This window comes from Eubalaena glacialis, chromosome 3 (genome assembly GCF_028564815.1).
Source record: "Eubalaena glacialis isolate mEubGla1 chromosome 3, mEubGla1.1.hap2.+ XY, whole genome shotgun sequence".
NCBI lineage: Eukaryota > Metazoa > Chordata > Mammalia > Artiodactyla > Balaenidae > Eubalaena > Eubalaena glacialis.
In genome coordinates this window covers 113,395,699-113,419,881 of record NC_083718.1, presented here as the reverse complement: position 1 = coordinate 113,419,881, position 24,183 = coordinate 113,395,699, and the positions used below count along the sequence as shown (strand labels likewise).

The following is a 24,183-nucleotide window of genomic DNA, read 5'->3' as shown; positions in this document are numbered from 1 at the left end:
GGTTTCAGTAGTTGCAGCACGCGGGCTCAGCAGTTGTGGTGCACGGGCTTAGTTGCTCTGCGGCATGTGGGATCCTCCCGGACCAGGGCTCAAACCCATGTCCCCTGCATTGGCAGGTGGATTCTTAACGATTGCACCACCAGGGAAGTCCCTAGTCAGTGGTTTTTAAGAGTATTCACAGGGTTGTGCAACCAACATCACAAACTAATTTCAGAACATTTAAATCACCCCCAAAAGAAACCCTATAACATTAGCAGTCACTCTACTTTTCCCCTACCCCCAGCCCCTGGCAACCACTAATCTATGTCTCTATGAATTTGCCTATTCTGAACATTTCATATAAATGGAATCATAAAATACATGGCCTTTTATGACTAGCTTCTTTCACTTAGCATGTTTTCAAGTTTCATTTTTTTATTGCCAAATAATATTCCATGGTACAGATATACCACATTTTATTTACACGTTCATCAGTTGATGGAAATGTGGGTTGTTTCCACTTTGGGGTTACTATGAATAACACTGCTATGAACATTTATGTAAAAGTTTTTGTGTGGATATAGGTTTTTAACTCTCTTGAGTACATATGAAAGAGCAGAGATGCTGGATCAGATGGTAATTCTACATTTAACTTTTAAGAAACTGTCAAACTTTTCCAAAGCAGTTGCACGTTTTACATTCCCACCAGGAAGGTAGAAGGGTAACTGTACTTAATGCTGAGGACACAGAAAGTCTAACTCTGTTTTGTTTAATAAAATACTAATCAGAATTATGGAGCAACAGGATTAAAAATGTTTTTCAATACTGCAGTGAACATACTAACCTCTGATTAGGACTACAAAGCATGAACATCATTTATATTTTAAAGATTTATGGAAGAGAATAATACAAAATCTGTTTTGTTATATTTTCTCAGCATATCATTTTGAAAAGGGAGTGTAAAATATCTGTACATTAGTCACTGTTTATATCAATATTCAAGAAATAAGCACCAAGGTGACCTAAATATTTGCTTCAAGGGTACAAGATTTAGATTAATCTCCTACCATGCTGAAAGACCCACCATAGGATATAGGGTTGCCATATTAAACTGCTCTGGCGAATGACCAAAGAATCCTAAATTAGGCCCTAGTAAAGCTCCTTAGGTAAACTGAAGTACTATTGAAATTTCAAGTCCTGAGTCCATGAAATTTTCTATCTCTGAAATATTTCATGAAGATTTCAGCCCACAGAGATGATGGAATAAAGTTATTCTTGTCAACTACACATTTTTATGATGGACTTGAAATATCTTCTCAATTGAAAACCAGAAATTTACTGTATATGCATTAAAAAAAGTATCTTGCATGAAGAAATTAACCATAGGAAGCATGAAACCTTCCAATTTCCTTTCTACTCTATAACATGAATACCAACAAAGCTACTTAAAAAATTCATTTTTAAATTGGACCCAAGGACATTTCTTTCTACCAAATATTCAAAACTAAAAGATCCAGATTCTTACCTAAATCATGGAGCCCAGAATACTCTCAATTAGGCAATTTTTACAGCATTCTTGCCGGCTTCTTTCTCGGCAAACAGGAGAATAAGTTTTCCAAAAATAATATAAACATAGCAAGTAGATTTCTAGCAAAATTATTCCACTATTGATTGTAGTTATTCCCTATTCTACTTCATTAAGAAACAGTTAAGAAGAATTTGAGGGTATCTTTCATGTCCATTATTTATGAGTTTTTGACTCAATGGCTAGATACTACCTAAAGGCCAAAGAAACAAACGCAACACAGAGACCAAATCATCTATTATTTTATAGATGAGAAAACAGAGATTCAGAGTTTGTGATTTGGAACAGAGACTCTCAAGTCTGAGGGTTATAAGAAACCTAAAATCAAGTTAGCTTCTGTAAGTACACCTCCAGCTAAGATCTTCCTATATATTCGGAGGTGGTTTTTTGCAGCTTGGAAAGCTGTAACAGTTACACTCAGATGAAATTTTCGTTGAAATGTTTATGTATTGGTCTATTTTCTACACCTCTTGCAGATGAAGGTATTATAATATTTGAAGATGATGGTTAATTTCTTTTTTTTTCTTTAAAAAAATTATTTTTACATGAAAACAAGGTATATTTGCAATGTGTTCCAATCAAAATATTCACTTCTATATCTCAGATCTACATATTTCAAAGTAAAAATGTTCACTTGTCAGCTGAATTTTCTGATTAGACCTAATATTTGTGTACTTTTGTGCTTAGTCAGAATGTAAATTTCACAGTGGATTTTTTTTTTTTTTTGAAATTTACCTTTTATTTGGATAAAAGCAACATGATGTATTTATATACTACAGGGATAAAAATGGTAATTTTCATTTTTTTAAAAAACTACCAACGTGATTATGTTTTTAGTTCTTTTTACTTGTGTTTAGCACACGCTTTAAATTAAAAAATACACTATGGTCTGGATTGACCCAAAAAGTATTCCATAAATTAATTTAACAAATATATGGCAAGTTTTTTGTAGCTAAATCTAATTCTTCTAGAAGTTGTTGCCTTCTGTTTAATTACATTAATTGAAATGTGCTTAAGACAAATGCTTTCAGCATATTTTATATACTAAAAAACAAAACAAAAAGGGTTAGTACTGGGCCAACGGCCAAGAGGTAATATTACTACCTTGTAGACTGTTACAGTTCAAATTGTCCCACTTCTCCCAGAATTTCAGAAACGAGAAGTCTGGGAGATACTGTACCAGCTGCAGTCTGCTGATTCTAAATCCTGTAAGTACTATTCATCTTGACGATGGTTAATTTCTATCCCCTAAGTTTCTCTTCTCCGACATTTAAACATTATTCATCTCAAAATTATCCTGGTTGTTTTCCTCTAAAAGGGCTCTAATCTCCATTTTTACCCTAAATATGGCACTTTGAGTAGTATGGCAACAACAAAGAATAAATGGGAATCATGTATTTTTTTCCTTTCCTCTCTTATAATATGTAAGATTTTTAATGTGCAAAAACACCAAGTCCAATTTCACTGCTCAGTAAGTACTTAACAAATATCTATCACATGTCCCCTCTAATTTGGGAATGAAAGCATTTATGTTGTTCTTACCTTTTCTATATCCAGAACTTTATCCTGCATTTCCTTTAGTGCACACTGAGACTCAGCTTCACTCAGTCGGGCTTGGACCAATTCCTTCTCTAGCTGTAGCACAAAATCTTCATTGTAGTTGGAACTGCATTTATGCTACAAGTTATAGACATACACTGAAATTTTTCAGAAGTATGAGCATGTATATATAATAAAAATAAGTGCAATTACACAATACAACTACTGAGGGCAACCAGATCGTAAAAGTTCCATCCACCTAATATTTCCAGCTTATCTCCTCCAATTAACTTTCCAATGAACAAAAAATTCCAGGTTTGATATCTATAAAGATGATCATATTACTGGGTGTTCATAATCAGTTATTACACTAACCAAATCCAATTTATAGGAGATAAATATCTGTTTTTAATCTGTCCATCCATCCAGATACTAAGAATCTGTTCCAACTCTATAGACCTGAACTGTACAACAGTGTAACCACCAGCCACATATGGTTACTGAGCACTTGAAATGTGGTAAGTCCAAATTAAGAAAAGTTTTAAGTGTAAAATACAAACTGGATTTTGAAGGCTTAATGTGAAATAAAAAGGCAAAATATCTCAGTAATTCGTATACTGATTATATGTTGAAATAATATTCCAAATGCCTCGAGTTAAACAAAATATTAATTTAATCAAATAAAATTTTTATTATTTATTAATTTCATTAATTATTAATTACTCCTTTTAACATGGTGTTTTAAAATGCATATCTGGCTCACATTATATTACTATTAGACAGCACCATTACAGACTATAGAAGACAAGTACATATTTACTGAAAATTCTATTTTAACCTGATAGAAATAAAAACAAAGCATCCACCGTAACGTGAACCATCCTAAATCCCAAAAGAATAAAAATGTAATTGCTGTTAGAAATGTAGATCTATTTAAATATACTCATGAAAATGACTGCTGGAAGCAAAAAAAAGAAGATGCTGCATAAAGAAATTAGCCATGGAAGCATGAAACCTTTCCATTTCCTTTCCTACTTTATACCAATAGAGCTACTTAAGAAATTCCTTTTTAAACTAGTTTCTACACAAAGCTGTTCAAAAAAGCAAAAAGATATTGAATTCACTATTATAAAAGACTTCCTAAAATAAACTATCACTTCACATTTAACCCACGTAGTAAAGAAATAGCGACAACTCAAAATTCCAACATAGAGTCAGAGGGAATAATCTCCCACTGAACTGGCAAAAGTAAAGAATGGTTCCTTTTACTCTTCTATACATTAGGAACAAAATAGACATCAAATTAAAACTCTATTTAAAAACTATTAAATACTTAATTAAAACATATGGTACTCCCTTGCCCCAGTTACCCAAAAGGTATTTTTAAAAATGCACCGTTCACTTATTAGGCAAATGAGAATTTTTTAATTCAGTGTACTACATGTTGTTTCTCCTAGTAATTTTCTGATACTATTAAAACAATATTTCAATACAAGAAGTACATCTGCAATAGGTATAACACCTTAGCAAATACTTACCTTACCAAATAGGAGAATGGCAATTTTGGAATGACCACATCCAAAATGCAGGTGCCATGATTTTTGTTTAATTAGATCATAGTTACTTTATGAGTAATACTAGAATTTTTTACTCTTAATCTAAAGCTCTATGTTACTTCACGCTTATTTTCCAAGACTCTATCAGGAGAGCCCCAGGAATACATCAAACCCAAATGGCCAAAATGAGAATGAAACCATTGATCTGGTATAATCCAACTGATCCAACCAAGTAAAAAAAAACTGTACTAATATTGGGAACAAATTTTTATCAATAAAATTTACAAAACTTCTAATCATCCTCTATTGTTAACGGGATACATTCTATAGTGTACATGCTATTTCTCTTCTCATATTTCCCATTTGTTCCTCAACCCACTGCAAACTAGCTTTAGTCTTCATCCCTTGATGAAACTGCTCTAATCCCTAACAATATTAATACCCAATAACAATATAAAAACTCAATGGAAAGCCCTTTTATTCAGCTCTTACCTTCACCAGATAGTCTATGGAATTTAAAACAACTGACAACTCAAAAATTTCTCTTCCCTCAGATTCTGAGGTATTACTCTTTCATGGTTCTACCTCATATCTTCTCTGTCTCCTCTGTAAGCTGAACTACTTAATTATAGGTATGTATGTCTACGTGTATGTGTGTGTGTATATGTCTGTGTGTATCAATCAGTAGGCCCCAGGGTTTCAATATTGTGTGTTTTTTCTCAATCTTCCTGTTAACTTTCTTATTTTGTAGATTCCTCCTATGTGATTTCATCCACTAATACAGTCTGTTTAAAGACACTATCAGATACTGTGTATATGTATCAGATTTTGTCTCTGTATAAGTCTATACAGACAATGGATGAGATCACCAAGGAAGAATCTATAAAATAGTTTAAAAAAAAAAAAAAAGGAGGGAAAGAGGGACAGGAAGAGGGAGAAAGAAAGAACACACAATAATGGAACTCTAGGGACAATAAATATATAGATAGATATTGACAGATATACAGATACATAGAGAGCGATGACTCTCAAGTCCATATTCTCAGCTCTGATCTTTCTACTAAGCTACAGATTCATATTCACAACTTCCTACTGGTTTTCTTCATCTGTTTAGCCTCATACTCACCTCACATTCAACATGTCAAAACTGGACTCCCCATCTTTTCCTCCTCATGTATTTACTACTATATGCTAAGGATCCCACCATCTAACAACTGACCAAGTCAAAACTTCCCCTCTTATACTTAACCCATACCAAATCAATCACAAAATCTTAGTAACTTCCACATCTCTTGAATTTGTCTGCTCCTTTCCATCTTCACAGTCATTGTTTTTATTTACGCTCTCATCTCTTTCTTTGAACCACCGCAATAGCCTTATATATCACCATCTAACTGTTATAGTGCTTACAGTGGGTATTATTTAATACAGGCATACCTCATTTTATTGCTCCTCGCTTTATTGCACTTTGCAGATACTACAATTTTTACAAATTGAAGGTTTGTAGCAACCTTACTTCAAGCAAGTTTATCAGTGCCATTTTTCCAACAGCATTTGCTCACTTCAAGTCAGTGTCACATTTTGGTAATTCTCACAATATTTCAAACTTATTCATTATTATTATATTTGTTAGGATGACCTGTGACCAGTGACTTTTGGTGTTACTAACGTTGTTTGTGTTCTGACAGCTCCACAGACTGGCCGTTTCCCCCATCCTTTTCCTCGGGCCTCCCTATTCCCTGAGATACAACACTATTGAAATCAGGCCATTTGATAAACCACAACGGCCTCCAAGTGTTCAAGAGGAAGGAAGAGTTGCATGTCTCTCACTTTAAATCGAAAGGTAGAAATGATTAAACTTAGTGAGGAAGGCATGTCGAAAGCCAAGATAAGCCAAAAACTAGGGCTCTTGCACCAAACAGCCAAGTTGTGAATGTAAAGGAAAAGTTCTTAAAAAGGAAATTAAAAAAATTTTTTTTTGACAATGATCCTTTTAAAAAATATTTATTTATTTATTTATTTATTTTTGGCTGCGTTGGGTCTTCATTGTGGCATGCGGGGTCTTCGTTGCGGCACGCGGGATCTTCGTTGCGGCATGCGGGATCTTTTTGTTGCGGTGCGCCGGCTCTTCATTGCAGCACGTGGGCTTCTCTCTAGTTGTGGCATGCGGGCTTCTCTCTAGTTGTGGTGTGTGGGTTTTCTCTCTTTAGTTGTGGCGCACGGGCTTCAGAGCGCTTGGGCTCTGTAGTTTGCCGCATGTGGGCTCTCTGCTTGAGGTGCGCGGACTCCGTAGTTCTGGCGCGTGGGCTTAGTTGCCTTGCAGCATGTGGGATCTTAGTTCCCCAACCAGGGATCGAACCCGCGTCCCCTGCATTGGAAGGTGGATTCTGGACCACCAGGGAAGTCCCTCTTAAAGAAAATTAAAAGTGCTATTCCACTGAACACACAAATGATAAGAAAGCAAAACAGCCTTATTGCTGACAATGGAAAAAGTTTTAGTGGTCTGGATTAAAGATCAAACCAGTCACAACACTCCCTTAAGCCAAAGCCTTATCCAGAGCAAGGCCCTAACTTTCTTCAGTTCTATGAAGGCTGAGAGAAGTAAGGAAGCTGCAGAAGAAAAGTTTGAAGCTAAAACAGATTGGTTCATGAGGTTTAAGGAAAGAGGGCTTTTCCATAACATAAATGTGCAAGGTGAAGCAGTAAGTTCTAATGTAGAAGCTGCAGCAAGTTATCCAGAAGACCTAGCTAAAGTCATTAATGAAGGCAGCTACATTAAACAATAGATTTTTGATGTAGATGAAACAGCCTTCTATTGGAAGAAGATGCCATCTAAAACTTTCACAGCTAGAAGAGAAGTCAATGCCTGGCTTCAAAGCTTCAAAGAACAGGCTGATTTTCTTGTTAGTGGCTAATGAAGCTGGAAACTTGAAGCTGAAGCCAATGCTCATTTACCATTCTGAAAAATCTTAGGGCCATTAAGAATTAAATCTACTCTGCCTATGCTCTCTAAATGGTAATGAAGACTTGATGATAGCACATTTGTTTACAACATGGTCTATTGACTATTTTATGCCCACTGTTGAGACCTAATGCTCAGAAAAAGATTCCTTTCAAAATATTACTGCTCACTGACAATGCACCTGATCACTCAAAAGCTCTGACGGAGATGTAAAATGAGATTAATGCTATTTTCATGCCTGCTAACACAATATCCATTTTGCAGCCCATGGATCAAGGAATAATTCCAACTTTCAAGTCTTCAAAAAACTTAAGAAATACATTTCGTAAGGCAACGGTTGCCATAAATAGCAATTCCTTAGATGGATCTGGGAAAAGTAAATTGAAAACCTTCTGGAAAGGATTCACCATTCTAGATGCCATTAAGAACATTCATGATTCATGGGAAAAGGTCAAAATATCAATATTAACAGGAGCTTGGAAGAAGTTGATTCCAACCCTCATGGATGACGTGGAGAGGTTCAAGTCAGTGCGAGAAGTAACTGCAGATGTGATGAAAACAGCAAGAGAACTAGAATTAGAAGTGGAGCCTGAAGATGTGACTGAATTGCTGCTATCTCATGGTAAAACTTGCAGGAGGAGTTTCTTCTAACAGACAAGCAAAGAAAATGGTTTCTTGAGATGGAATCTATTCCTGGTGAAGATGCTGTGAAGATGACTGAAATGACAGCAAAGGATTGAGAATATTAAATATACTTAGTTAAAAAGTATAAAGATAAAGCAGTGGCAGGGTTTGAGAATACTGATCCCAAAAGTGAAAGAAGTTATACTGTGGGCAAAATGTTATCAAACAGCACTGCATGCTACAGAGAAACTGTTCATGAAAGGAAGAGTCAATCGCTGTGGCAAACTTCACTTTGCTTTTTTTTAAAGAAATTGTCAACCTTCTGCAACCACCACCCTGATCAGTCAGCAGCCATCAACATCGAGGCAAGACCCTCCACCAGCAAAAAGATTACAACTCACTGAAGGCTCAGATGATGGTTAGCATTTTTGGCAATAAATATTTTTTAATTAAGGTGTGTACATTGTTTTTCTCAGGCACAGTGCTACTGCATACTTCTTGGCTACAATACAGTGTAAACATAACTTTTATATGCACTGGGAAACCAAAAAATTTGTGTGACTCACTTTATTGTGATATTTGCTTTATATCACAGTGATCTGGAACTGAACCCACAATCTGAGGTATACCTGTATTTTATGTTACATCTCATACTAAATTGTAGTAGAAGGCATTTTTACAATTCCACCACCTGGCCCAGGTAGGTGTTTTCTTACCTTTTGAGTCTAAGGAAGTTTTAATTCCATGTTGATCAATACAAACATGTTAACGAAAATTATACAAGCACTGATACACTTTAATAAAGTATTCAGAATCAATCTAACTCCACTAAGCCAATTTCATCCCATTATCAATTTCTGTATATAGCAATTAGCTCTATTCAATTACATTCATATGCATTACTGAACAAAAAGTATTTTTATTGGGATCGATTCTTAGTATTGATATAGGCTCAATGAACGGAGAATCTGCATTTAATGCTATGACTTAGGGACTTAGAAAAAACTCTAACATTTGTTTGGTTGGTTGGCTGAAACATGGACCAAAGGGTGGCCCACAGCCCACAGTGAGTGAACTGGAAATGCTGGACATGCCTTGGTTTAACGTAAAGGAAGGGAAAACTGGTGACAAAAAAATCTGGGGAAGATGTATGTAGACAGACCTCTCTGAATAGGCTAAAAAGGTGAAGATGTTTGTCTCCCATGTGAATGCTCACCAAAGGGTGACCTCAGCAGAGGATTTAAAAAATCAATTGGATGGACTGACCCATTCTGTGGATACCAGTCAGCCTCTTTCCTCAAAAAGTCCAATAAGCTTATAAACAAAGTAGCTATAGTGGCTGGGATGGAGATTATACATGGGCTCAGCAACACAGACTTCCACTCACCAGGGTGATCTGGCAACCGCCACTGCTGAGTGTCCAATCTGCCAGCAACAGAGATCAACACTGCGCCTCTGATACGACACCATTCCCTGGGGTGATCAGCCAACAACCTGGTGGCAGGTTAATCACATTGGACCACTTCCATCATGGAAGGGGCGTTTTGTTCTTACTGGAACAGACGCTTACTCTGGATATGAAGTTGCCTTCCCAGCATGCAATGCTTCTGTTAAAACTATCATCCATGGACTTACAGAATGCATTATCCACTGTGATGGTATTCTACACAGCACTGCTTCTGATCAAGGAGTGCACCTCATAGTAAAATAAGTAGAGCAATGGGCCCATGCTCATGGAATTCACCAGTCTTACCAAGTTCCCTAATATCAAGCAGCTGACTTGACAGAAAGGTGGAATGACCTTTTGAAAACTCATTTACAGTGCCAGCTAGGTGGCAATACCTTGCAGGGCTGGGGCAAGGTTCTCCAGAAGAATGAATATGCTGTGAATCACTGTCCAATATACAGTGCCGTTTCTCCCATAATTCATAGATCCAGGGGTCAAGGGGTGAAAATAGGAGTGACACTATTGTTGCTACAGACTCACCAACAAAATGTTTGCTTTGCAACATTATGCTCTGCTGGTCTAGAGCTCTTAGTGCCTGAGGGAGGAATGCTTCCACGAGGAGACAGTAAACTGGAAGTTAAGACTCATCCAACCGCTTTGGGTCCTCATGCATCTGAATCAATAGGCAAAAAAGGGAATTACGGTGCTGGTCTGGTTGACTGATCCTGACTACCAAGGGGAAAGTGGACTACTACTCCACAATGGAGATCAGGAAAGAATATATGTGGAACATAGGAGATCCTTTGGGATGTCTCTTAGTATTATCATGCCCTGTGATTAAAGTCACTAAAAATTTACAACAACCCAATCCAGGAAGGATTACTAATGGCCCAGATCCTTCAGGAGTGAAGGTTTGGGTCACTCCACCAGGCAAAGAACCATGACCAGCTGAGGTGCTTTTTGAAGGCAAAGGAATACAGAGTGGGTAGTGGAAGAAGGCAGCTACAAATACTAGCTACAACCACATGATCACTTACAGAAATGAGGACTCTAACCGTCATGAGTATTTCCTCCTAATTTTGCTATGAATACGTTTGTACCTGTTTTCTTTCCTTTCTTATTCCCTTATCATGCAATATAAGATGCACTGACTTTATATTACAGCATTTAAGTATTGTTTTATAGTATAGTATTTAAGTTACAGGATATTTAAGATACAAGAAGAGAAAACGTCACTCAAGGACTTTACCTCCTCTTCAGAGAAAGGCATTAGTACATTTTTGGTTATGCTCAGGATATAACTGTATCAAGTTATGCAGAATTATGACCCTGTTATTTTATCTGGAGATTAAGTATGGTTTAAGGAGATGTACATGGGTGCCAATTTGACAAGGGTTGGACTTGTGATGGTTAATTTTTATGTCAACTTGACTAGGCCATGGGATGCCCAGATTAAACATTACTTCTGGCTGTGTCTGTGAAGGTGTTTCCAGATGACTCAGTAGACTGCCCTCTCCAATGTGAGTGGGGACCATCCAATCCATTCAGGGCATGAATAGAACAAAAAGCAGAAAAAGGGAGGATCTGTTCCTGCCTGCTGCTTGAGCTGGGACATCAATCTTCTCCTACCCTTGGACTGGAATTTACACCTTCAGCTTCTGTGGCCCTCAGGCCTTTGGATTTCAACTGGAATTACATCACTGGCTTTTCTAGGTCTCCAGCTTGTAAAAGGCAGATCATTGGACTTCTCAGCCTTCATAATGGCATGAGCCAATTACAGTAAGTCTGTGTGTGTGTGTGTGTGTGTGTGTCTGTCCTATTGGTTCCATTACTCTGGAGAACCCTAATAAATCTTATAAATTTATAAATAAGATTAAACATTGATTAGAGGTTTTATTGTTCTTGTTTGGTTTTTCGTCCCTTTCAATTGACTCAGAGCTTCTGCAATTGAATTCTCTTATTTGGTACTTATTTCTACCATTTCCAATTCTCCCTGTTCAAAATTATGTAGATCTAAATTTGATCAGGAAAGTGATATACTTGTCAATGTTTAGTCTATTAAAAACTTTACCTGTCAGTTTTAGGTCTTTTAAGTTTTGGGTTTTATTACTTACAGTTTATGCCATTGGCAAAGCAAGCTGGTAGAATTATAATGATGAAATAATGGTAATATCGATACTAATCTTAATAATAGCTACCACTTATTAAGCACTCATTCTATGCCAAGCATTATTCTAGAGGACCAACTCACTTAAGTCTCAATCACCCGTTATTATATACAGGACAAGAAGTTTGTATTATATGCAGAAGTAACTTGTCCAAGGACACACAACCAGTGAGTGGCAGAAATGGCATCAAAGTACCAGTGTTAAAAGATGTTACTGTGCACTGTAAACTACCTGTTTCAATTTAAAATTTTTTTCCACAGGGAAAAAAGTGTCATTTATAAAACAAGGGTTTTTTTGTTTTTGTTTTTGTTTTCTTATTAAGCCTTTTAACTCAACTACCTCACAGTGGAATAAGAGATGCCAGGAAAGGTGACTGGTACCACACAGCCTGAGAAAAAAACTGCAGCACGTGTGGGCATTTCCAGCTGCTTACCAGGAGGAAGTGCCGTGGAACACAGTGGCTATGAAACAAGTGAACATTGGGGAACAAAAATTCCTAGTACCATGTCTATTTAGGACACTTTTTAGCATGGTTGGTCCAACTCATTTTATAGTTTTCCCAGACCAAATAGAAAGAAAAGAAATAAAAATAAAAAACAATCAAAATCCTGAAACCAACAACACTGCATTGAAAACTTTAATACAAAGCAAAACAAAAATTGGGCTTTTATGAGGTTAACTTGAGGTCAGGAAAAGAATGATAAACTTTTGAGAGGAAGAAAGAAATCATCAAAGCCAAGAGAAGCTCAAAGTGAGGTTTTTGGGTTTTTTTAAACTTATTTAATTAATTAATTTATTTTTGGCTGCATTGGGTCTTTGTTGCTGCACATGGGCTTTCTCTAGTTGCAGCGAGTGGGGGCTACTCTTCGTTGCGGTGCGCGGGATTCTCGTTGCAGTGGCTTCTCTTGTTGTGGAGCACGGGCTCTAGACGCGTGGGCTTCAGTAGTTGTGGCACCCGGGCTCAGTAGTTGTGGCGTACGGGCTTAGTTGCTCCGCGGCATGTGGGATCTTCCCGGACCAGGGCTCGAACCCGTGTTCCTTGCATTGGCAGGCAGATTCTTAACCACTGAGCCACCAGGGAAGTCCCCTAAAGTGAGGTTTAATAACAGCTATCATATTAAGCCCAAGCCTTGACCATTTCTGATGCAGCTGTTCTGTTTTAAGATGTTCCTGTTCCTGTTCCACTCATTCTAAAATAGGTTTTAAAGTTTATGATGATAACAACAATGAAGATAGTAGCTAACATCTACTGAGTGCTCATTATATGTCAGGCACATGCTAAGCGCTTTGTATTCTCATTTAACCTTCACCACAACTTCCACTTTACTAATAAGTAAACTAACAAGACTCAGCAAGGCAAACAGACTGGCAATTCTGTTAACTGGGAATATGGATTACAGAGCCCTTATATGGCTTAACATTTAAGCCATATAAGGGTTGAAATAATATGTTTTAAGAGCTTAATATATTGTTTTAATATGTACTGTTCTAAGAATTATTGGTATAATATTAAAATCTAAACACCTAAAAAAATAAAAACTAAACATCTCACATAACATTCTTGTAATAAATTCCTAAGAATATACTTCATATTCAAATTAGTAAACTGGAAAAATATACAATTTGTTTTACCAAATGACAACTGCCACAATTACGATGGCTGATAAGTCAGCAAGGGGCCATTTATTTAAAGGTCCACAAATAATGAATGACTTTCCTACACTTACATCAAATTTACTTTTGTCAATGAATCTCATACTGCTTCTGTGATACCAGCAATCCCATTCCAATGAAACTGACAGAAATGTTTCTTTAGTGGAGTCTCTAGCCCACCTACTTTTTAATCCCAAGTGCTTTTCTGGTGTTATAAAAGTTACAAAAGTAAAGATAAATTAGAATGCCCTTAGTAGTCTTTTTTATTTGTATCTTGAATAAAACAACAACAAAACGAACTCACACATTCAATGAAGAATATATAAGTGCCCCAGTGAATAGTAAACGTTTGTATTTAAAGATGTTTCTTGTATTTATTCAAGACCTGATAATTATATGTCCTTTTAAGGACCCCACATATTTCATGGAACCCTGTATTCTTCTCTCTTGTAGTACTAATTGCCACTCTAATAATTTTCACAATATCTATCTCTATAAATACTGTACAATCAATGCCAAGGATAGTGTGATTTACCACTATATTGCCAGAACTAAACTGTACTTTTCATAGTAAGTGAGAAACATTATTTGCTGAATCAATTAGCTAGTCAACTCTTGGTTTAAAAACAACAACAAAACCCCCCTCTATCATAAACCATATATTAAACAATGGGAGTGGAAATTCAATGCTGCAAAAATAACCTATAAAATTTATTTGTTTCAAAAATAAACAAAATTTATGATAGTGTGGGAATATGGTACATTTCCATTGTTACGTCCAAAGCATCTGAGAAAATGCCTGTACTATCAAAGAGTCCAGAATATGATTCTATGCAAGACAATATTAAAGGAGAAAAAAACTTAAATAAAAAGTTGCTCTCCCACCCAGCATATGATCCCAAAAAAAGATGTTTGTAATCCTCTCTACCACATGTTCCAAGGAGTCTTTTTTTAAAAATCTAAGCAATATGGATGTACTATTTAAAGATTTGCCACACTAAGCTCTTTTGAGAAATTGGGGGCTTCCCTGGTGGCGCAGTGGTTAGGAATCCACCTGCCAATGCAGGGGACACAGGTTCAAGCCCTGGTCCGGGAAGATCCCAGATGCCGCGGAGCAACTAAGCTTGTGCGCCACAACTACTAAGCCTGAGAGCCACTACTACTGAGCCCACATGCCACAACTACTGAAGCCTGCACGCCTAGAGCCTGCACTCTGCGATGAGAAGCCACCGCAATGAGAAGCCCACGCACCTCAACGAACAGTAGCCCCCACTCGCCGCAACTACAGAAAGCCAGTGCTCAGCAACAAAGACCCAACGCAGCCAAACTAAATAAAATAAATAAATTTATTGTTTTTTAAATTGGTATATCATTTTTAAATGAGTTATTCCCAACATCTGAAAATTACATGCATCCTTTAAAAGGTGGAAGATTATCTCTGATTATTTATATACACAAACTGCAAGATATTTTGATGAAGAAAATGTTAAGAAAACAATTATTTCCACTAAACTGAATGTTCATTTATTATTTAAGCTGAAAAGAAATGATTACATATGAATATAAAACATTTAATCTTAGACTAAGGCCAAAATTAGTTTGGAAGAAAGCTTCTGTTCAGATTTCTAGGCATACTGAGAGTTTATCAAGCTTAATGTGTAAAGTCATCAGTCTAGTTTGGATTTTTAGGAAGATGTACATAAACTTACCAATAATTACAAATTATATGGCTTTTTCTTGAAATGTCACCAGAGTTTAAAAGTGTTTATAATGCAGAAAGAAATATTAAACGTTAACTTCCATATTCATAAAGAAAAACAAACCCAGTAGGTAAATCAGGTGTGGGGCAATTCTAAATGCTGCTTAACAAACACACTTTCTAAAATAAATTATCTAGATGATTTCACAACTTGCACTAACAGATAGTTTTTAGTTGATTAATGTTTATTCATGTGTTTAATCTAAGTAAGATTAGTTTTTATTCTTCATATCAAATCCTTGGTTCTTAAAAGTATCACATAATTATTTTATATTTTCTTCTAGAATTATAGGAAGAGGAAGGAAGATCGAAAGAAATCTTGCCTAGCCTCCTGTTAAGTACTTCCTGGTACAAAGGTCCCAACAACCTCAAAAGGCAGTCATTTCAGCACTCAGCAGCTTTAAGTGTTACAATCCTTCTTGTATATGCTGATCCTAGCCAACAAACTGCTGGACAACAATTACTTATTCAGGACACCTGAATGATAAGCAGTCATGTGTAGGGCAAAAAGTTTATAAATAGATCAAGCAAGACTCAGACAGTTGCTCTCATCAGGAAAAATCATCCAATATAAACACATCTGTGCCCCATCACATTCAAAAAGAACAAAGTCAGACATGCAACTGTATGAAATATCACTGGATCATTTCTACTTCTATGGGTTTACTAGAAAAACTGACGTGCAACATGTATAACAAATACTTAAAGGGGTAGTTTAATCTCAATGCTTAGTTTATCTTATGCTTAGTTTAATATTTATTATTTAATTTAAAATTACTAAATATAAGTAAATATTAAATTTTATTTAGTGTAGTAAATACTAAATAATAAATTAACACAACATATTGTATAGCACAGGGAAATATAGCCATTACTTTGTAATAACTTTAAATGGAGTGTAATCTCTGAATATATATGTTGTACACCCGAAACGAATATTGTAAATCAACTATACCTCAATTTAAAAAAATAATTAACACAATCATTTTTGAAAACCCACAATATCAGGTTCAAAGTATCAAGAGTCAGCATAAAATGCAATCAATGATCTGTTAAAGACAATTACTCAATAATTGAGTACTGCATAAATGCTTTTTAAAGCATATCAATACTCAAAATTTATTAAAAATAAAATTTACCTTTTAAAAACTGCTGCTCAGAAGTTTAATATTTATCATTGTACCAATAGCATTAAAATCATTAAATATGATATGAAACATCAGAACAAACAAAAGCCCATGAGTCTGGAGTGACAGAAAAGTATTCATAGTAAGTAAGAGAGACAGATTGAAGGGGAAAAAGAGAAAAGTCTCTTTTACAGAGGAACATTAGCTAACAGTGTAGAAAAAAATGAGAAAATATGAAAATCACAATTTTGGAAACCCAATCAGAGGATGCTAAAACCATTAGGTAGAAGGTGAATAGAGGGCAAGATATTTATTTGGTACAGAAGTATTTCCCAATGTATTACTTCATCGTTGCAAAGAAGAAACCATACCTTTCCAAGGGAAAGGCTGTGTGGTAACCAAACTTAGCACGGTGATCAAACTCAGCAGCATCACTAATAGTGGGAACTTACATTATGTGATTCCTGATTTAAAGCAAAGTTCACAACATCATCTATAATCTAAATGTTAAAAATGTTTAACTGAATCTAGTTTACAGGAAATATGACCCTACGAGAAAGGAATCAGACAAATCCAGGATATGAGACAAGACAACTTGGTTACATCTGTAAAAAGTCAATGTCATCCCTAAACTGGCTATTGTTTTTTCTATCTTTGGTCAGTCTAGACAGAGTTTTATCAACTTTATTGATGATTTATAAGAACCAGCATTTGATTTCACAGATTTTCTCTATTTTTGTTTTATACTGTTTTCAATTTCATTAATTTCTACTCTATTACTTGTTCCTTCTACTTGCTTTAGGTTGAATTTCCTCTTACATGTCTAGTTTCTTAAGGTAGAAGCTTAGATTGTTGGTTTGAGACTTATTGCCTTTCCTAATATAAGCATTCAATGTTATAAATTTTGCACTAAGCATTGCTTTAGGTAGATCTCACAGATTTTGATAATGTTGTGTCTTCATTTTCATTTAATTCAAAACACATTCTAATTTTCCTTGAGATGTTCTCTTTGACACAGGGGTAAAAATGTGTTGTTTAATTTCCAAATATTTTAGGGATTTCCCAGATATCTATTATTAATTTCTAACTGAATGCTGTTAGAGTCAAAGAAGATACTTCATATGATTTCAGTTACTTTAAATTTGTCAAAATTTATTTTATGGTCCAGAATATGTTCTATCTTTGTAAATGTTCCATGTGCACTTAAAAATAACACGTATTCTGCTGTTATTAGGTGAAGTGTTCCATAAATGCCAACCGGGTCAAGTTGGTTGGTCTTTGATATCCATTCCATAATGATTTTCCACCTACTTGTTTCACCAATTACTGAGACAGGGGTATTTAAGACTGCAACTGTACCTGTGGATTTGTCCATGTCACTTTTCAGTTCTATCAGTTCAGCTTCATGCTCCCCTATCATTAGGAGCATACACATATTAGGAGACATATATTCCTAAATATATAACAATCCTAAGATTGTTATGTCTTCTTATTGAACTGACCATATTACCAACATGAAATGTACCTCTTTATTCCAAGAAGTCTGAAGTCTACTTTATCTGATATTAATACAGTCACTCCAGCTTTCTTTTGTTTAGTGTTTGCATGGTTTTTCTTATTTATCTTTTTACATTTTTTTCTAGTTGTAATTTAGTATATTGAAGACCCCCTTGATCCTTTTCACTGTAGGAGTGTCACCCTCATTAGCTATCATACTATCCACATTTCCAATATTCATGTAATAGCCTACTTGGCCTCTGTCACTTCCAGCCCTTTTAAGTGAGGCCATCTCAGATTCACTGAGATTCTGGGAACAACCTTATTCCTAAGTAGAAGAACATAAAAAAATAAATAAAATATAAAAATACATCTGCTCTGCTCTGGCACATTAACGGAGCTGGCCTATCCAAACACCACATCTTCCCAAATCACGCAAATCACAGCTATGGATAATAGCCTCCATGTTCAACACTTGCCCAAGCTGCTCTCTCATTAGTCCACTAAACTCCTGATAATCCAAATTCTTGTCTCTTTTACGTCTTAAACTCCCTTGCCTTTGGGCTATAGTTCCTATAGGGCATTCATCTGACAACCTATTGTAAGTCACTTTTGTAGCTGCCAACCTTGACCTGCTAACTCCACATTGCATTCTCCTTTTAGTCTCAATGCAACCACAATGCTGATTAAGACATGCCCAACCCCAGCCCTGAGGGCTCTCTCAAGCCTCTCAGGCTCTTCATACAAGCTAGCTCACTTGCTTCTGGTCCTACCCTGACCTCAACCAATGGGGTTCAGCACTGGGATGTTATATGTTCCCCCTTATTTCCACCTTCTACCACAATTACTCAAACTAAATGTGTCATTTCCTTGAGCTGTATACCCTTCAGTTCTGTAGACTTCTTCTTTAGACAATTAGGCAAAATTCAAATAACACTTTTAAATGAACAATTCAGTGGCATTTAGGACATTCAGAATGTTGTACAACCACAGATTTTTATCTAGCTCTAAAACACTTCCATCAGTCCACAGTAAAACCTCTTAAGCAGTTTCTCACCTTTTTCCCACTCAACCTTCTGGCAACCACCAACCTCTGTTCTGTTTCTATGGATTTATCTATTCTGGATATTTCATACAAATGGAATCATACAATATGTGATCTTTTGTGTCTGGCTTCTTTCACTTAGCTTAATGTTTTGGAGACTCATCCATATTATACATAGCATGCATCAGTACTTCATTCTTTCTTATGGCTGAATATTTCATTGTATGTATATACCACAATTTGCCTATCTATTCTTCTGTTGATGAACTTTTGGGCTATGTCCACTTTTTTGTGAATGATGTTGCTACAAACATGTGTACACATACTTGTCTGAACATCAGTTTTCCATTCTTTTGGGCATACATCTAGGAAGTGAATTGTGGGTCATATGATAATTCTATGTTTAAACTTTTGAGGAACCATCAAAGTGTTTTCCACAGTAGCTGACCATTTTATATTTCTACCAGCAATATACAAGGGTTCCAATTTCTCCATCCCCTTGCCAACACTCCTTTTCTTTTTTACTTATTATAGATATCCTAGTGAGTGTGGAAACCTCATAGTGGTTTTGATCTGCATTTCCCTAAAGCCTAATGATGTTGAACATCTTTTCATATGTTTGTGGCCATTTGTATATTTCTTTGGAAAAAGGTCTATTCGAGTCTTCTGCTTACTTAAAAAAAAAAAGTCTTATTGAAGTACAATTGATATATGACATTATATTCATTTTTAGGTGTACAGAACCATGATTCAGTATTTGCATATATCGTGAAATGATCACCACAATGTCTAGTTAACATCCATCATCATAGGTAGTTACAATTTTTTTTCTCGAGATGAGAATTTGCAATATCTACTCTTCAGCAACTTTCAAATAGGTAATACAGTTTTGTTAACTATAGTCACCATGCTGTACATTACATCCCCATGGCTTATTTATAACTGGAAATTTCTACCTCTTGACCCCCTTAACCACATTTCACTCACCCTCCCATCTTTTGCAACCACCAATCTATTCTCTGTATCTATGAGCTCGGTGGGGTTTGTTGTTTGTTTTTAGGTTCACATATAAGTGGGTCATATGATATGCGCCTTCTCTATTTGACTTATTTCATTTTGCCCAGCATAATGCCCTCCAGGTCCATCCATGTTGTTGCAAATGGCAAGATTTCATTCTTTTTATTGGCTGAATAATATTCCAGCATGTGCACTATGTGTGTGTGTATTTATGTGTATCATTTTCTTTAACCATTCATCCATTGGTGGACACTTAGGCTGTTTCCATGTCTTGGTTATGGTAAGTAATACTGTAATTCTCTGTTCACTTTTAAATTGAGTTGTTTGCCTTTTTGTTGAAAGAGTTCTTTATATATTCTGGATGCTAAACACTTAAATATGTGAGTTTCAAATATTTTCTACCACTCTGTAGGTTGCCCTTTCATTTTCTGGAAAATGTCCTTTGATGCTCAAAAGGTTTAATTTTGAAGTACAATTTATCTGTTTCTCGGTTGTTGTTGTTGCTGTTGCTCATCCTTTTGGTGTCAAAGAATCCATATCTAAGAATCCACTGCCAAAAATCTGAGCTCATGAAGATTTATCCTTATGTGTTTTAAAACCATAAAGATCATTGATTCATTCTGAGTAATTTTTTTTATGTCCTGTGTGGTAGGAGTGAAAGCTCATTTTTTCGCATGGAGATGTCCTGTTTTTCAAGAACCATTTGTTGAAGAGACTGTTCTTCCTTATCAAATGGTCTTGGTACCCTTGCTGAAAATCAGGTGGCCATACATGTATGGGTTTATTTCTGAACTCTCAATTTCTATTTCATTGATCTATATATCTATCCTGTTGCCAGTACCACACTGTTTTGATTATTCTATCTTTGTAGTCAGTTTTCAAATTGGGAAATGTGAGTCCTCCAACTCTGTTCTTTTTCAAGATTGTTTTCACTATTTAGGGCTCCTTGTAATCCCATATGAATTTCAGGATCAGCTTTCCCATTTCTGTAAAAGACTGACAGGGTTGATAGGATTAAATCTATACATCATATTAGGTAGTGCTGACCTCTTAACAATATGAAGTCTTCCAATACATGAACATGAGATCTTTCCATTTACTTAAATTTCTTTATACCACTTCACACCTACTACTAGCTACTAGGATGGCTTTTAATAAAAAAAACAGTAAAGAAAAAAGAAAAGAAAAGAACAACAGCTGTTGAGGATGTGGAGAAATTAATTGGGACCCTTGTACACTGGTGGGAATGTAAAATGGTGCAGCAGCTGTGGAAAATAGTCTGCTGAGTCTCCAAAAAGTTAAACGTGAAATTACCATTTGATCCAGCAACTCTGCTTCCAGGTATATACTCAAAAGAAGGGACTCAAACAGATATTTGTATGTTAATGATCACAGCAGTATTATTCGTGACAGCCAAAAGGTAGAAACAACCAAAATGACCATAAACAGATGAGTGGATAAACAAAATACATACACATACAATGGAATATTATTCAGCCACAATAAAAACTAAGAAAATTCTGGCATTAATGCGATGATACAACAAGGATGAGCCTTGAAAGCATTATGCTAAGCGAAATAAGTCAGACATAAAAGGACAAATATTGTATGATTCTACTTACATGAGTTACCTGGAAGAGGAAAATTCATAGAGACACAAAGTAGAACGGAGGTTACCAGGGGCAAAAAGGTGGAGGCGGGGGAAAGGAGAGTTATTTTTTTTAATGGGTACAAAGCTTCTGTTTGAGATGATGACAAAGTTCTAGAAATATAGTGGTTATTGTTGCACAACATTATAAATGTACTTAGTGCCACTGAACTGTGAACTTAAATGGTAAATTTTATGTTGTGTCTATTTTACCACAGTAAAGAAAAAAAATTGCCAAGAAGAAAAAAATTGAGTGAATATGTTAAGTGAATGAAGCCAGACACAAAAGCCTCATACCTTACAATTCCATTTATATGAAATTCTAGAAAAGGCAAAACTACACTGACAGAAAGCAGAAAGGCTGCTGGGATAGAGAGGTGAACTGCAAAGGGACATGAGAAAAATCATGGGGGTGATGGAAATACTCTACATTTTGATTGTGATAGTGATGGTTATACAACTAATATCAAAACATATCAAACCATACATTTTAATTTTAATTTGATGAATTCTATTACATGTAATTTATACCTTAATAAAGTTCATTTAAAAAATCAAAAAGAAAGACTTGAGGTGATCTAGCCTTACATAATCATTTTAGAGAAAAAAAGAAACCCAATCCTTGAGTATCCAAGGTCACAAAGTTAGCAAAACAGGATTAGAATTCAGTTCTGTATATGAAATCCAAAGCTATTTATAGTATATAAAATGACACTACAGGCAGTAGAGGGTGGTGGTGGTGGTTGATTATACTGGTAATTCAATACCTCCTGCTGGAATAGATTTGAAACCCTTAGAGAATTCTGAAGACTTCATGTTGTTATACTGGAAGGCTGTAATCAAGACAATTAGCAATAGATGGTCACTTACTAGCAGTAATATGCTCACTACTTTGCGAAGAAACTATTCCATTTGTCAAAATTCCGATTAGTAAGATTTTGTATCTTTGGATCTTAAACACATTCTGCCCTCTGGAGCAATATCAAAAGAGACTAACCACTTTTCCATAAGATCACCTCTCAAATACTTTAAAATGACCATACCTGTGATGTTCTTATAAAATCTTCTTTAGTAGAGTCTAAAAATATCCAGGGATTCCACATCTTCCTATACTTGCCATAACACAGTCTGTAAACATTTCATATGAGTTTTGGTATTCAAACCAGATACAACAATACAAATTTTCTACAAGCTACTTAGAACTGAACTGGATTATTATACTTCTAGAAGACTATACTTGGGATAAGGAATGCAGGGAGTCTCATTATATTATTGGTAATTCCTGATCTGCTGTCAATTTCAAGGTTTTGTTACATAAAGCATCACTAAGATATATCTTTAAGTTTTAAACTTCGAGGCAAGGCTATAGATTTACTTCTATGAAATAATCTTTTATTTAGTTTCTTATTCTGAATAGACTGTTTAAATATTTTGAAATCTTGACTCACCATTAACATATTACTTACATTCCTAGGGGCTTCCCTGGTGGCGGAGTGGTTAAGAATCCGTCTGCCAACGCAGGGGACAAGGGTTCGAGCCCTGGTCCAGGAAGATCCCACGTGCCACGGAGCAACTAAGCCCGTGCACCACAACTACTGAGCCTGTGCTCTACAGCCCGTGAGTCACAACTACTGAGCCCGCGTGTCACAACTACTGAAGCCCGCGCGCCTAGAGCCCGTGCTCCACAACAAGAGAAGACACTGCAATGAGAAGCCCACGCACCACAAGGAAGAGTAGCCCCTGCTCACCGCAACTAGAGAAAGCCCACGCGCAGCAACGAAGACCCAATGCAGCCAAAAAAAATAAATAAAATAAACAAATTTATATATACAAAAAATATTACCTACATTCCTGAAATACTTCATGTAGGAGACAAAGACCTCTGACACCTCTTTACTTCAACATGAACAGCCATTTTGATATAGTTAGTCACCTATAAAGCCACTTAAGTTTACTATTTTCATCTGTATTTCTCTCCCTTGTCAAGAATGATATCATGAGACGCTACCAACAACTTGTAAAAAATTTTTGTTTGTTATAGAAACAAAGTTAGTTTGTTATGACTTATGCATAGTAAATTAGCTTTTAGCAAGTAAAAGTTATTTTTCTAATTGTTCACAAACCAGATGTTCCAGGAATTTTTAATGAAGCATCAGCAAGGTCACTGATCCTCTTCTGAGATATCTAACCACTATTACCTAACCGCAGTTGCCAACCTCAAAGCCTTTAGCATCTCTTATTTTCTAAAATCCTTTTTAAAAAATAATATTCCTATGATCATCTTGCAAGTTACTTTAATATCTAATATCACTTTACTTTGAAACTGGAAATTTAATGAAGACTCTGTTACTTCACCTATTTTTGTGCATTACTGCTTTATATGTCTGCTTTACAGTTTATTTCCGTTTAGGAGAATGTCTGCTTAGTGAGAAAAAAAAATGGAAGCAAAATCGAAGTAGAGATTTGCTTTCTACTTGTTGTATCATACTCCCACAATATGGGTCTATCTTGTCCTTTGAATTAGAGTACAAAGATTCTTTTTGTTACACTTAACTATTTTCAAAAGCTTCAGTTCAT

The 24,183-nt window shown here is 35.7% G+C and overlaps 1 protein-coding gene across 2 annotated transcripts in view; it reads right to left on the bottom strand.

Moving 5' to 3' along the window:
* The window catches only part of EVI5 (ecotropic viral integration site 5), a 228,596-nt gene that overhangs the window by 79,323 nt on the left and 125,090 nt on the right, over window positions 1-24,183 (bottom strand). For both annotated transcript variants that reach the window (XM_061186311.1, XM_061186313.1), the window contains one exon: window positions 3,107-3,241. In XM_061186311.1, coding sequence (XP_061042294.1) covers window positions 3,107-3,241 — 135 coding nt within the window. The remainder of the gene's footprint in view (window positions 1-3,106; window positions 3,242-24,183) is intronic.